The sequence below is a fragment of the Pan troglodytes genome, chromosome 3 (genome assembly GCF_028858775.2).
Source record: "Pan troglodytes isolate AG18354 chromosome 3, NHGRI_mPanTro3-v2.0_pri, whole genome shotgun sequence".
Taxonomy (NCBI): Eukaryota; Metazoa; Chordata; class Mammalia; order Primates; family Hominidae; genus Pan; species Pan troglodytes.
The window spans coordinates 87,419,008-87,434,984 of NC_072401.2; the positions used below are offsets into that span (position 1 = coordinate 87,419,008).

Consider the following 15,977-nt stretch of genomic DNA (forward strand, 5'->3'; position numbering starts at 1 on the left):
GCTAACTTTATTCCTAAATATGTATTTCTTGATGCTATTCTAAATGGAAATGTTTTATGTTCATTGCCAATGTGTAGAAATACAATTATACTGAGGATTTATTTGAATAAGAAGTTTCAGTGTCAGTGGATTGGATGTTAAAAACAGATCAAATGAATATATATATATATAATGAATGTTGCAATTAACCAGAATGCCAGTGGAACCAGGAGGATTTTTGATAGCATGCTTTATTTATGAGAAAATAACCAGCTTGGAAGTTTTAAAATAAAATTGTGGCATAATACAAACCAAAAAGTATTTTTAAGTATCTTTAATAATAATCTTGGTCTTCTCTTGAGATAGGCTTTTTCCCCTATCCTGGCTGGAGTTGATTATGTAGACATATTCTTATTGTCACAATTAAAGTTGAGTAATGATTCAAAAAAGGGTGAGATAAGCCTTAGCTGAAATAAGGCTCCCTTATAGTAAAACAATTTGATGTTTACAAATAAACACAAACCCACAACAATGGCAGCTAGAGAAATTAAACAAAGAGCATTGAAGAAATTTCTCCAAAACACAAATTTATATCTACGAATAATATTGAATGTATGTAACAAAAGCCAGAGTAGCTTTTAATAAGCTCTTCATAAACAGGATCATGCTGCAGGCTATGCTTATAAAACACACAGCACTCCTACTGCACTTATTTTCAAAATCAGCATATTTTCAGCACACTTCTGGAATATTCCGAGTGTTATGCCATACCAGTCAGCCCCTTATTATATGTAGTTTTGTTATGGATTACCTCAAGCATATATTTCCCCTGCTTCTTTTTACTGCTTTCATTATACTTCTTTATTTCTCCCGTCTTCCACAATGTCTACTCCTGAGTAGTAGCAGAGTAAGTACTCAAGTTAACAAAACAGTATTGAGTATCTTTTATGTGTACTCTTCCAGATAGGTTCTGTGAGGAAAAGCAAGTTCCTTCCTGCTTTCCAACTAGTGAAACTGTTAAGCTATTTTTGGCCAAAGGAAATCACTTTGTTGCAGTTGTCTTTCTTCTCCTTTTGCTCATCAGCAGGTTCTCTCTAATTCCTATCCTCTGTGTTGGAATGGTCCTGCCCTCTAGTTTATCAATGTTGAATGCAAATATAATTAGTGTTCAACTACTCAAAGTTCAAAATCTATCAAAGTCTTTATCAGGTGTATTTCTAGGGATCCATAGACTATTGCTTCTGATTTTATATGGCACCAATTCATTAAGAGAAGTCTTCAGTGCTTCCTTTGTAAAAGTTCCCATGACATCTGCTTGTTTCATGGGAATGGTTCCTTGCTATCCAGTGTGATGGTGGGAGAGAACTGTGCACTGTCTATGGTGTCCTGGAGCTGGCTTTTAGTGGCTTCTTAGAACGAATTATTAGCATCTCTTTCCAACTCTGCATCCATTGATGTTACATTGTTGCTTAAAATTGGTCACAGTGAGAATATTTATACCACAGGAATTGTTAAGTGCTACTAGTCAATTCTTTTTTTAAATATAGTTGTTAAATGTTAACCAGTCCACCACTATTAGATGAAAACTATTTGCTTCTGTATGACTCCCTCTATTGCGCTATAATAAATGCCTCCTTGCCTGCAGCCACTTCTGCTGGATGATCCATTCAAGTCTATTTTCATGTAGGCGATAAACAGGAGTTCTAAACCATAAACCCAAACACAAATATAAGGGACAAGACATGGACCTTGGCTTTAAGTTGTTAAATTACTGCCAAGCAGTTTGTGAAAATCTCTTAAACAGAATTGAACTGAATTGAATATGATCATAGTGTTCAGTTGTCCAGTCAGTGTGATAAATATCTCTTCTTTCTATATTATTTAAGAGAAAACAGTAGAGATATACATTTTCAAAAATGTTTTGCCATCAATAAAGCATTACAAATTTTTGTCTATAAAAATGGCATTAAAAGGAACTGAAAATGCAAATAGGGTTGCAAATGAGGAATATTAGCTACCTTCAACTTTACCTTAAAAATCAGATTTCATAGAAAGAAGTAACATATGCTAAAGAAAATTTCTCAGCTACAAGTTATTTAACCAAAAAACATTGTTGTGGGGGAAAATGTTGTTCTGCTTTTTTTAAAGGCAATGATTTTCCTGATAACCCCCAACCCCAACAACAACAAAAAAATATGGTAGACACAGAATTAGAAAAAGCACAAGAATGAAAAAATAGTGTCTTTTTTATCTACATGATCTTGAGCCACAATTTGTCTGGGCCTGAGATTTTTTAATAAAAAGTAAATAAAATTAATGGACTATATTAGTGACCCTAAGACATATTCCCATGGTGGGGAATGTGGTCCTCATTGGGGAGAGAATGGTTGCATATTAAAATCACCCAGAAGCTTTATCTTTGACTTAGAGATTTTGAAAAATCTCTGCCCATCCTGATGTTCAGCATCCTTATCTTAGTGAGTCACTGTTAGTTTTGGGAGCTTTACTTCTCAGGTGGAAGAGGGCTGGTGAACAAACTCAGAATTGGTGAATCAGATGCTCTCCTGTATTTTTTCTAGTTCTAACGTACTATAACAAACGCTTTTAGAAGAAAATTAATTTCAATTCATGGACTGCTAGTCCCTCAGCAATTGTTACAGATCAATTCAGGAAGCAAGCAGCTATGCCATCCTTGAAAATAAATTACTATGCAAGTGAAATCAGATAGCAGAAGGGAATACAATTATTTATTTGGAAATGTATCTGAAGTTTAGATTTATCTCTTATTGACATACAACAATTTCATCAATAAATTTCAAACCTATAAATTATTCTGCAAATGCACATTTAACTTCCTATTTACATTTTAAAAGCATCGCATAACATGGGTTTCGTATTAGAAGTACTTGGCCCCTGAGATACTGCATTAACTTACTCCCTTGCTGCAGAATTCCCAGTATTGCCATAACTGAATACTAACAGAGTGTGTGTTATAAAAATACCACAGCTATTTTCAAAATAAAATATGCTACGTGAACATTAATGCAAAAAAGCTGACTTTTCAAACTTTTTTTTAGAATTGCTTGTTCCTTCCAGCATAGTTTATTATACACACAAAAACGCACACACACAGTGGTGCGCCAATAAAAATTTAACAATTGGCTCTGCAGGGGGCAACAAAAACGCCCTGATTTGTAGGGTCTGCCAATTTCCATGTTGTAAATCCTTCGTGCCTGATTTCACGTTGCCAACACACCAACAATAAATGCATAGTTGGGAAGAGAGGTACAGAATTGGCCATCATGAGCTGGTAGAGTCAGTGCCAGCACATGGCTGCCCTAGAGCCTCTCCATCATGCACATAAATATGTCATACAGAAATGCATCCCATAATGTGTAGTATACATATGATTTCTCACGAAAGAGAAAGTCATACTACATGACTTATAACTAAGTCATGAATATTTTTCCTAGATTTAATCCACAATCATTTTAACTATAAATTGGTTAAGCCAGTCAACTATAGTTTAGGGCATATGTATTACATAGATAATTTTTAATTGTTAAGGTAGTTGGAATGGTTAAAAAGTGGCTTAGCCTTCTCACTCAGGTAGAGCCTAAGTTGCATATTTTAGAATTAATCATTAACACACTAAGCAGGCCTGCAAAACATCCATGAATATATATTTCCCAAAATGAATAAATCAAACACCTGAAAGCTGCAAATCTTTATGTGAAGCATGAAAAAATGCCAATAGCAAGAATTTATATACTTTATGCTTGGCCTGTTTATCTTCATGGAGATTAATAGAGTGAATAAATATTTATAATAATGGTGTAAGAACATGCTGAATAGTATCCTGTATTAAAGTTACATGATCTTGTCTTGAATTTTGTGTTTGGAATAGTACTAAGAAATATGCTGAGGGAGAAATTGAGTGGCAATTTTCAAATTAATATATATTTATTGAGCTACTACTATGTGCAAGGCACAGCACCCAGGCACTACATGGGACACAAAGATAAATGCATACAGTCTTCTCAATGAAATTACAATCAATAAGGGATAATAAGACAAGAGGTCAAATATTTAACATACAGGGACTAGTAGGACCTATAGAAAGGAAAGATCCTGTTCTTTGGGAAGATATAAAAAGTCTTTTGGGATAAGGTGGTATGAAAAGGAAATGAAGTAATGATAACTTGAACTGAAGATGAATAGAATAGGTTCTACTAAAATTTGTCCAGGCCCAGCCTAACATGCTAGGTTACCCGTGGCTACATTCTGTTATTTCTGCTGCTTAATGAGTACATGACAATATGTTCTGGTCATTATAGGAATTCTTAAAACAAGGAGTCATTCTGCCTTAGCAGGTGGCATCTTGAGGCTTTTGGATTCTGTCTTCAAGTTTTTTAATGAGCAACAGGCCAAACATGTGGATTAGTTTGAAGCAGCTTCTGTGGACTGTGTCAATCTGTATGCTAGGGTGAATGAGTAGAGAGGGTGGTATGGAAAACAACTCCTGTGATTCCCTTAACCTTCTTTGAGGAAGGGAAAAACTTGGGATAAAACTGAGTATTTTTTCAAGTCTACTGGTGAGAAAAGCATGTCATAACCGAATTGCATCTGTTTGGGTATCATAGTGGTTTGGGGTGTAAATTAGTTATTCGAAGAGTAGTATCGATATGAATAATTGATTAATTATTTCATTCTACATCTTTTTTCCTAAAATAATTTAGGAAAACAACACCCTAATCAGTTTTTCTCAAAACTAGGCATTTGTAGCCCTCATTTTTGCTAGCAGGAGTTGAATGTAGTTTTTAAAGCTGAAAATAAACCATCACATTTTCTAAAACTCTTTATAGTGAGAGCATAGGTCTTAGGAAAAAATATATTAGCATTAATAAGTAAATTGTCTCAAGTCATACTAAAGCACATTACCAGGATCAGTAAAAAATATATATGCACAATTGTGTATTAGATTCTGTGGCTAGCAAACGAAAAATTTTCCAAGCTGACTGTAACCGGAGCCCATCTTGGTAGATGTTTCAACTATTGTCACATCAACCTTGAGAAGAGTTCAAACACTAAGAATGAATGAGGGAAGAGGTAGCAGCTGAAAGGATTACTGAGCTCCACAATGACTTGATGGTCAAAAGGGCATCATGGCTCTGAATTTTGATGAGGTACATTTACCCTTTAGCCCATGTTAACATTTTCTTCAGGATTCATTACTATTAAAATTATTTATGAAAAAAGTTTTTGTGCTGGATCATTACCATCAGAATAATCAGAATGAATGCCACACTGAATATCAAAAGAAATAAAACTAAAATCATTATAAGGACACAACCATGTGATATTTGTCCATCTGTTCTTTAAGCAACGTTATGTTATTTGTTGCAACCCCTACACAAAGGCCAAGAAATTACACAAGTACTAGTTTATTGGTTATTCACGGAGAGTGAGTACCTGAAGGAGAAGGCTGTCCTTTTACTACACCATTTTTAGTCTTTTCTTCTGAATTCATTACTTCCTTGTAGATAAGTTCTGTAAGAAACAGCTGTGTTATTATAGAAAACAAATTTATCCTTCATCCACAGGGAAATTCATTACTTAATGCCAAATAATTACGTTTTGATGGGGTTGAGTAAATTAAAAATCAATTGAGATTCCTTTACTGCTCTATTTCTATTTCTATATTGCCTTGTAATTAGCAGAGAGCCTGGCACAAATAGGTATCTAGTAAAGCAGTTGAAGAAATCAATGCATGAAAATTTATTTCTACGTACATGAAACATACTATTTATTTCCATATACATAGTATTTATTTCTACATACATTTCTACATAAATAACATTTATTTCTACATGCATGAAATATTTCTACATAAATGAAACAAGTAATACATGTTTTACTTGTTTTCTGAATTCTTTGGGGGAAGTACTAATACATTCCAGCTCAATCTAGTAACAATTTTTGTGGCTTTGAACATCCATTTTTCTTTATACTTATTTCCTATGAAATGCACACATTCTCATGACTTTAAATTATTACCAATCCTTACAACTTCCATCTCTTACTGCATCTTTTTTTTTCCAGACTCATATCTTGGACTTGTAAATCTAAACTTGCCAAAAACCAAACACATTAAAAAATTTAGTTCATTTACTCTCAGACTGGCATCCATTTTTGGCTTTCTGAATGCTAGAGTTAAATTGGATAGTTTCAGTTCTGTTTACTTTGTCCCCTTTAGCTAAAAATCATTCCGCCCTACTCATTCTTGCTTTGCAATGGCTTATAATCTGTATAATCATCATCCTTTACATGCACTTCTTTCTCCAATTTCTCACAATTTAGTCCATGTCCTCCTCAAATGATGGTTATATCCTAACACCCACCTATTCATGAGCCCCTAAGGAGTGCCTTCCTGTCCTTACTTGGATCAAAGCAACTCTTTTTCATCTATATCAAGCATCTTTTTTCACTTGATCCACTTTGTGTATATGTTCATTTTTCCATATTCACCAACATGACCCTGGAATCTCTGGACCAGTGGAATCTCTTTAGTATCTTTTAAATTTATTTATTTTTTTTTTATTTTACATATATATATAGAGAGAGGCAGAGACTTTCTCTGTCACCCAGGCTTGAGTATAATGGCACAATCATGGCTCACCGCAGCCTCAACTTCCTGGACTCAAGTGATCCTCCAACCTCAGCCTCCCAAGTAGCTGGGACTACAGGTGTGTACCACTATGCCCGGCTAATTTTTGTATGTTTCTAGCAGAGACAGGGTCTCCCTATGTTGCCCAGGTTGGTTCTGAACTCCTGGGCTCAAGTGATCCCCCAGCCTCAGCCTCCCAAACTGCTGGGATTACAGGTGTGAGTCATCGCTCCTGGCCCTGTTTAGTATCTTTATAACATTTTCTGCTTATTCCTGTCCTTTGTTTTCCTCTTAGTCCTTTATCTGATATTTTCTTAATATTTTTTCTTTTCCTAATTTACACTTATTAATTCCTGCAAGGTAGTTCAAATGTTCCTTCCCTTCAGCTCTTCCCATTTTGATCTGATCATTTGCTACAATCTGCATTTGACTTTCTCATATTTATTCTATTCTGTAGTGATTTAGATTAGTAGATTAGATTAATAGACAACTTAGATACACATATTTTCTATTTAAATTCTCAAGTCTTATCAATCCAATGAGTAAACTCATATATTGACTATCTTTTATTTTCTAAAGTCTAAAACCATCTCAGAATTAATTTCAATTTCATGCTTCATATGATGATTTTATGTACAAACATAGAAAGTTGTATTCTGGAATTCTGAACTAAAGCTTGCCCCCCACCATGACAAACACTGACAATCAGTACCATTTTAAAAGGTAGCAATGGTAAATGCCTTTCATTCTTGAGCAAATGTGACATTGCTTTCGGCATGAAAAGACAAATGAAGTTTTAGGAGCTTTAAAAATGGTCTAAGAGAATAGCAGTCAGCAAATCATCTTTTAGTAAATTGTTTTACAAGGAAAAGCCTTGTTGATACTTTCTGAGTTCAATAAAATAAAAAGTATACTTTTTTAAGTAGTAGACTTACCTTTCCATTCTTCGATTGTGTGTTCTCTTTCATCCAACTGCTTGTCATATATCTGAGGTGGAGGCTGCCGAATAAAAACAAAAAATAATCTTTGTGTGATAATGTAAACATAACTAAACTCTTACAATGCACGAGAATACCTTGCCCTCATTTATTTCGGTGATTTGAACCGTATATAAGTTATGAGGAAATTACAGTAGTTCAGAAGTTAAAATTTTCCTGTAAACTTATGGAGGATTCATTCATATTGCAATATTTGCTGCTGACCCAATATTGCTGCAATATTTGCAGCAGAATGCAAATCCCGAGAGCTCACTTTCCAACATCTTCTGATTTAGAACCCACGCCTAAGCAATTAATGACTGGTCTTTTAAAAAACAGACAAAACACTTGATTACAATGGCCCAGAAGCTACTTTTCCTTCATTCACTTGCCTTATAACAGAACCATGCTAAAATTCTTCTAGGCTAATAAGATTTTGTTCTATTTTTAGACCTTCCCTAAAGAAAAGTTTATAATATTTCTCAACAGACCATAGTACTAGTCCTCAATATAAAAAAAATTGAGATCAAATCAACCTTTTTATTTTTCATGAAATACCATAGAATGTCTTTGTATATTGCTGTGTGCCCTATACTTAAACGATTTTAAGCTTTTTGGTTTGTTTGTTTATTTGTTTTAACCTGCAGAAGCTGCCATGACTGTAGAGGTGGGTCACCTTGAATACCTGAATGGCCCTTGGTTAGTCCTCTCTAGCAGAAATGATGCGATAGGGCCTTCAGTCTGACTTATAGAGCCAGCATTTCTCTTCCCATGTGGAGTTCAAATGTGGAAAAGGAGGGATTTTCACAAACCTGCGTGCCTACTGGAAAGTGGAATCTCAAATAAATTCTCTGACCTCTTCTTCCTGATATTTAGGCTTTGGGAGATCTACCATGGCGGCTAGGGTAGCTCCAATTCAGGCCAAGTGATATGGAAAGAAAAAAAAAAGGCTCTTGGAAAAATAAATCACCATGAGGTAGAGAAAGAGGAGGCCGAGGGGCTACACTGGCTGGCACCGGATTAAGCGCAAAGAAGAGCTATCAAGTTTTTGCTACCCCGTCCAATACTCCAAAAGCAATAGTTTTTGTGAAAAACTAAAAGAGTCACTCAATAAGAGTGATGCAACCCCTTTAGGACACAGACCTTTCAAAAATGGCTATTATAGTAAGGAAAGCTCTGGACAAGATTTTCAGAGACAGCTTCTGGCTTCTGTGAGAGCTTTTTGGCTCATGAACAGCACCCTCGGGCTAAAGTGACCCTTCTCTAATTCATGCAGAATCTGTGGTAGCTTGAATCATGACAGACACAAATATTCATCCTAGCCCTGGCATGCTGGGGCCTCACATCCTGCAAAGTATCTGGCTATGAAAATAGAAGACTTTGCCCGGCTGTGGTGAAGTAACTTAGCATAATACTGAAGTATTGAGAAATAACTACTCACGGAGCCAGACATTCTTTTAGCACGTTTGACTGATACTGGGGCAGAAGGCTGTAAACCTCACCTACTGCAATTCAGATGTGGCTGGCTGAGCAGCTCTCAGCAGCCGTCAGCACTGACAACTAAGCAAAATGAGACTCTCACACCACCCCAGACAATAGTAAGAACACAACACATTGACCGTATATAGGTGACAGGACTGGGATAGTCAGGCACTGCTCTCAGGACCTGACTGAGGTAGAACCTTCCACCTCTATAAAGGACTCTCAAATAATAGAAACATTCTGACTTAGTGAGTGAATGAGTAAAATGAAGTTATTTTTGAAAAATTGTGAAACCATTACCTAAGGAAGCTACCACAAAGCCAAACTCTGGTTTTGTAAAGACGCTTTGCCAAGTGGTAAATTTCCGGCTTTGCCTCTTCCTGAGCATGTATAATGCTGTGGTTAGGCCCCTATCCAAGCGACCTTGTCCAGGACCCCTGCAGGACACAGTGTACATAAGCTCTCAGAGCCCCCAGAGCCCTCTGAGCTGTTGGCACCTCCTTCTTCTTCTAACAATAGATCCAGCTCATGATCCTGCCTGGCTGGCTTCTCCATGCAGTGGATTTTTCCATTCAAGTTTTAAAATTGAACATGGCTCAAGAGTACAGTTCCTGCCAAAGTTCATAAATGCCATTTTCTTTTTGCAACAAAGCTATTTTCAGGAGGTTTCCCTAGGAGCCTCAGTGTACAGCCGTTGCTGATATATAAAGCACAAAGTACATAGACGCTAATCACAAACAAACTACAAGAGAGAATGCAAAGTGCTGAGTTCAAGATTTTTCCTTTCAACAAACCAAGAGGGCTGCTTTAAACCACTTGAATTTATAGTATTTGTTCGACGGCCTCTGCAAATTTACTACATATTCAGATTTTTGATTGTTTGTTTTTTGAAGAGGAAATGCGAATGTCACCTCCAGTGAAAGGGCACATTCACATACAGATGTCTTCTATGTGACAATATAAAAGAATAATTGACCAATAATCCAGAAAGAGCAATGTTACAACACACACGTATAAGTGCTGGGCAGCAATCATCAGGATGAGATAGTTCAAAACATTCCCTGCCTCCTTCCGCTAAAGAGAAGTTGGTATTTGAGCACTCGCTTGTGCTCTTTCCCTATCTTATTTAATAGGAATTATTCTTTTGCTAAGTGACAATCTAAATAAAAAATAAATGAGGAGTGGGGATAAAGAAAAATGCCCCAGAGGTGTCTGTTGAGAGAGTATTTTAGGAGAGTTTAGCAGATAAGAGTAATTGAGATGTGAGAAATGAAGGATAAGAGGACATTAAGGATAGTATATGAACAGTTATCAGGGCCTGTGACTTTCACCCTTTGAATATTTTTTCAAAAGACTGTAAACTTCTTTCATATTATTTTGGAAGATTTGAACTTTACTTCCTTGGTTGAAATTATTGCAGAAATTCAAACACAAATTTATATGGATTGCATAAACAATAACTTAAAATGGATTAGACATATTTTTATTGATGGTTAATTTCATATGAATTTATATTGGTGGTCAATTATATGAATTTTATACTGATGAAACATGTCCAAATTGTTTCAATTAAATGAGGAAAAAAACACAAACAAGTACATGGTCACTGTGAATTAATAAATACTAGAATTTATTTATTTCTTTATTAAATGTATTCATTCAGTAAAGGTCTTGGGCACTTAACACATGGCAGACTATATAAAAAACTGAGATTTCAAAATTGAATAATGTGACTGCTGACCACAAGGAGTTCACAATTTACTGGGGTAAGACTGATGCAAAACAGATCATTAGTATACAACACGATAAATGATAGAAACCTGTATATGGTCTAAGGGAACAGGGTGGAGAAGTCCTAACAAAGCCTGGATTTGATTTCCTGGAGTAAAGTGATGCTTATTCAGTGAGCGAAAGATGTGTGGGAGGTTGTCAAGATAAAAGAAGGAGGAAAAAAGTGACTCCATGCCAAGAGCACATTATAAGCCAAGTCACAGTATATAGAAAACAGAATAGGGGTGGTGGTGGTGGTGGTGGTAGTGGTAGTGGTGGTGCATGTGTTTCTCTGTGTGTACATGCATGCCAAGAAAACAAGAAGGAATTTTGTCACAGTAAAATAAAACATGTGGTCAGAAGTGACAAGATATAAGAGCTGTACCTAGAGAAGCAGAAGGGTTAGACAAAGGGTGGATCAAGGATGATCCAGGGAGCCAGGCGCTGTGGCTCATGCCTGTAATCCCAGCACTTTGGGAGGCTGAGGTGGGTGGATTATTTGAAGTCAGGAGTTCAAGACCAGCCTGGCCAACATGGTGAAACCCCACCTCTACTAAAAATATAAAAATTAGCTGGGCATGGTGGCAGGCACCTGTAATCCCAGCTACTTGGGAGGCTGAGGCAGGAGAATCGCTTGAACCCGGGAGGTGGAGGTTGCAGTGAGCCCAGATTGTGCCACTGCACTCCAGCCTGGGTGATAGAGTGAGACTCTGTCTCAAAAAAAAAAAAAAAAAAAGATCCAGGGTATCATGATACGGAAGAAAGAAGAAGAGAAACCACTGAGGAATGTAAGAGAACAGAACAGTGAAATTTACAGCTGGATTGAAGAAAGATGTAACTGTAAGCAGAGAGAAGAGGTAGGGAGCCATTGCACGATCTATAAAAAAATATTGAAAGTTCTGACTGCGGTTAAAAAAAAAAAAGATGAGGGTGAACGAAAGACACAGATTCAGGAATAATTAATAAATGTTAATAAATAAACTTGGTAGAAGTTGGTTTTTGATTGAACGTATGTGATGGGAGAGAAGAATATGAGTCCCCAATTTCTAAGCTGAGTACCTGGGAAGATGATCGTGTTGTTGAAGCCATCTAAAGAAATAGAGAATGGAAAAGGGGAAATGAGATTGGTAGAGGTGAGCCTAAGTGTTATGTGAGAAGAGATGTTGATTTGAAAGTTAAGTATATGATCTGAAGTTCAGAGGAATGCTGTTGGCTAGAGATGTATATAGATTTGAGACTAACAGCAAGTGATGTTTGTTGAAACTACGACAGTGGATGAGGTCACCCAGGGAAGATATGTGGGTATAGAGAGTAAATGGCCAAATCAAAATTTAAAGATTGGACAGAGGAAGGTAAGTTCATTAAGGCAAAAGAGAATAGCTAAAGAAATACATGAAAAATGAGAATATTGCAATGTTATAGAAGTCAAGCCAGTAGAATTTCACAAAAAGCTAGTAATTGGCCATTTCTTGCAAATGAAGCACATGAGGATTTTGACTCGCAGGGCGCCAGAAAGGCATGATAGAAAGCATGCCTCTGAACCCTTTGAAAGCTTTCCAAACTTTAAATTGCTATCACCCCCAGAAAGATCCAGATAGATCTTCAGTGGAGGATGTTAATATGAGACATCACCTAAACAATTGAATAAAATGTAGAAAAAGATCCTCAACACCAATATAATTAAAAGGAAAGAAACTATAGAACAATTGTGACACTAGAAAAACTATAATGATCTCAGATCTACTCTCTCAAGTCTCTGAGAACCTGATAAAGAAAAAACACTGTTCTCTATCTAGTTAAAGGAAGTCACTTTTTTTCTGAGAAACCACCATATGTTAAGCTGTCTTTATATAGACCTTAATAATCCTCACAGTCAGGAAACTAAGATTCAAGGAAATTTTTAAAAATATATCATGAAGTCATATAGCTAATTAATGATGAAACTTTTATTAAAACCCAATTTAAAGAGTAATCCAGAGCAAGTGTCAATACTGTTGAATCTAAAATAAAGACTAATATAACAATATTTAAAGTGAACATCTTTGTAAAACAAGAAATAGAAACATAAGCCAATAGGGTGACCATATTTCCCAGTTTGTACAAAATAGTTCCATTTTATGCTTATTGTCCTTGTAATTATTAGTAGCACTTACGCCCTTCGCTCCTTTAAGTATTGTGGTTTGGAGAATAAATATGTGGACACTCTACATAGCAATGCTGTGACATGGCATGTTAGAGATCTAAGGTATACAGTAATTTGAGGACAAAGAAAACAACTGAATTGCAATGTTTTTCTACCACTGAGGTTTCAACAATTGCAGCTGTACCTTTTCCTTCTCTGAGACAGCACGTCAGCATTTCCTTCCATTTTCTCTATTTTTAGAAACGTAAAATTCAGCTATAAAATATGGCTGTTGGCAGACAGTACAGACAAGAGTAGAATTCTGCATAATAAATCTATAGTTGAAAAATATGGATTCTGTGGGCATTCTATGGAGTTCTTGCTGTTGGCCATGACTTTCTACTAAAGCGATCTCTTTAACAAGTACCTGTTCAATTCCTAATTGAGCTTTCGAAGGTAAAAGTTGCTCTTTCTGCCTGTAATCCCAGGCCTTTGGGAGGCCAAGGTGGGCAGATCACGAGGTCAGGAGATCGAGACCATCCTGGCTAACACAGTGAAACCCCATCTCTACTAAAAGTATAAAAAATTAGCCGGGCATTGTGGCAGGTGCCTGTGTTCCCAGCTACCCGGGAGGCTGAGGCAGGAGAATGGCATAAACTTGGGAGGTGGAGCTTGCAGTGAGCCAAGATCACACCACTGCATTCCAGCCTGGGTGACAGAGCGAGACTCCGTCTAAAAAAAAAAAAAGTTGCCCTTTCTTGTGACTTCATTCATTTTATCCCATATATATAAGTAATATTCATTGAGTAAAATGTGTGAATTTATTTTTTACTGAATCTTTGAGATAATTTTCAAAGATACATGGGAAGTATCTTTTTCAACAGCATTATAGGATATTAGTGGTAAAAGAAAGTTAAGAGATTATCTAATGCCACCCTTACTCAATTTTCAAATGAGAATATAGAAACTGGGAAAGCATAAGTGATTTGCCCACAATCACAAAGTTAATTCGTGACAGATGAATACATTTATGGTCTCTTATGGGAAAAGACAGAATAATGGAATTCTTATGGTTGAAGAAACATTAAACTGGATAATTTGACACCTGTAAAAGATATTCATTAAAGACAAATTTGTGCCTGCCACACACTGATTTCTGTTCCAATTTTCTGTCAGTCTACACTTACAGCTAGAGCTGGCAACTATCATACAAGCAGTCAACACTTATATTCTTAAACACTTTTTTGTCAAAGTATCATGGACATCAAAGACCTCTAAACACATGAATCTCTAAAGAGATAAAAACCAGATATGAGAAATCTAAGTTGTACAAAGTTGTTCCTTTGATTCTTTTTTGAGCCCTGAACTGACATTTTTCCCTAACACTTATGCTCTGAACCATATGACAGTCCATCAAGTTGTTGGTGTTTGTCTGCTTTGTCCTAATTAAGGATCTCCCTGTGTTCTGCTGCCTTGTTTAAAATGTCAACAAAAGCTTTAAATAGCACTGTATCTCAGTGTGTGCACTCATTATTAATTCAACATCTGGATCAAAGTAAATGATATTATATCTTACTGAAATATGCTTTGTTTTTTCTTATTAAGCTTGGCAGTTAGATGATTGTCAAAAGATGCATGCTTTATTAAAACGCTTTAAGCAAGAAGGGTGTGTCTTAGTACAAAATTAGATAGAACAGGAAATCCATTAAGGAAATATACAACATTTTGATTTTACATTTCCTTGAATCTCTACACATAGAGTTTTCTAATTTTTTTTTCTTAATTTGATGACTAGGACTTGTTAAATTTTCACCATTTAATTAGAAAACAAAAATTTTGGTAAAATGACTCTGATGAAGCACAAAATGATATGCACTTTTATTGTTTTATTTGGCTAATGGCACAGTTTAGCATGTCCAATTTTTCTCTAAAGCCTTATATTCTCTGTGGCACCAACAGCAGTTCATTACCCCAAAATGGAGCTCAGTATTTGTTTCACAAATAGTCTTACCAACAATCAGCCAAAATAATGAAAATATTATTGCAATATGCACAATTATCAAAAGAATTGATTAGATATAATTAATTCCTATGATTTCTCAGTAATGTGACCTTACTATGCATTAAGCAATGACCTGGTTTCCAATTACCAAAAACTTCATTGCCTTCTGAATGTAGATATATGGCATTTTGTGATGTACTATCAGTTGATTATTAAAAATTGCTTCAGCAAGTTTCAGGAACTGTGTCTGTGTTCTCAAACAGAAATTAAATAATATACTACTACAGATTAAATAAATGCCTTTTAAAAGTATGAGTTGAGGAGATGTCAGCAAGATGATAAAATAAGGCTCTCCAGTGCTTCCTCTCCCACAGAAACATCAATTTGAACAACTATCCGCACACAAAAATACCTTCACAGAAGTGAAGGAAACCAGGTGAGAGATTTCAGCACCTGGGTATAGCACGGAAACAAGAAAAGACGCACTGGAGAGAGAGGAAGGACAGTTTCACATTACCTGCTTCACTTTTCCCCCAATTACCAGACAGCACAGCATGGAGACAGATACCCTCCACATGATGGTAGGAGAAGGAAGTGAGCATCAGACTTTGCCTTAGACCCCAACACTGGGCCTGCCACAGAAAAACCCAGCACCAAAGAGACCCTCACAGCCCTAGACACCAGGCTAGTACTTGTGGACTGAGCTTCCACACCTTTCCCAGCACTGATCAGGGGCTTATAGCCTTAGACTCAAGGTCTATACAGCAGACTTGGTCTCTGGGCCACTCTACTGCCAGGTCTACCTTAGCAGCCCAGCCTCTGGAACTTCTCCAGCACTGGGCTGTCCCCTATAATCCTGGACATCAGATCCATCCCAGTAACTGACTATTTCCTGCAGACTCAGACTCAAAGCCAATCCCAGAGCCAAGTAGCCCCCTGTGGACCCAAGGATAAGGCCAGCCTCTACAGATGTAGGCA

General features: G+C 36.4%; 1 protein-coding gene across 27 annotated transcripts in view; it reads right to left on the minus strand.

Moving 5' to 3' along the window:
• The window catches only part of MAPK10 (mitogen-activated protein kinase 10), a 567,525-nt gene that overhangs the window by 11,387 nt on the left and 540,161 nt on the right, over positions 1-15,977 (minus strand). For all 27 annotated transcript variants that reach the window (XM_054683822.2, XM_063808966.1, XM_063808956.1 and 24 more), the window contains 2 exons: positions 7,582-7,645; positions 5,452-5,529 (listed from right to left, as the gene is read on the minus strand). In XM_054683822.2, the coding sequence (XP_054539797.1) occupies positions 5,452-5,529; positions 7,582-7,645 (142 nt within the window). The remainder of the gene's footprint in view (positions 1-5,451; positions 5,530-7,581; positions 7,646-15,977) is intronic.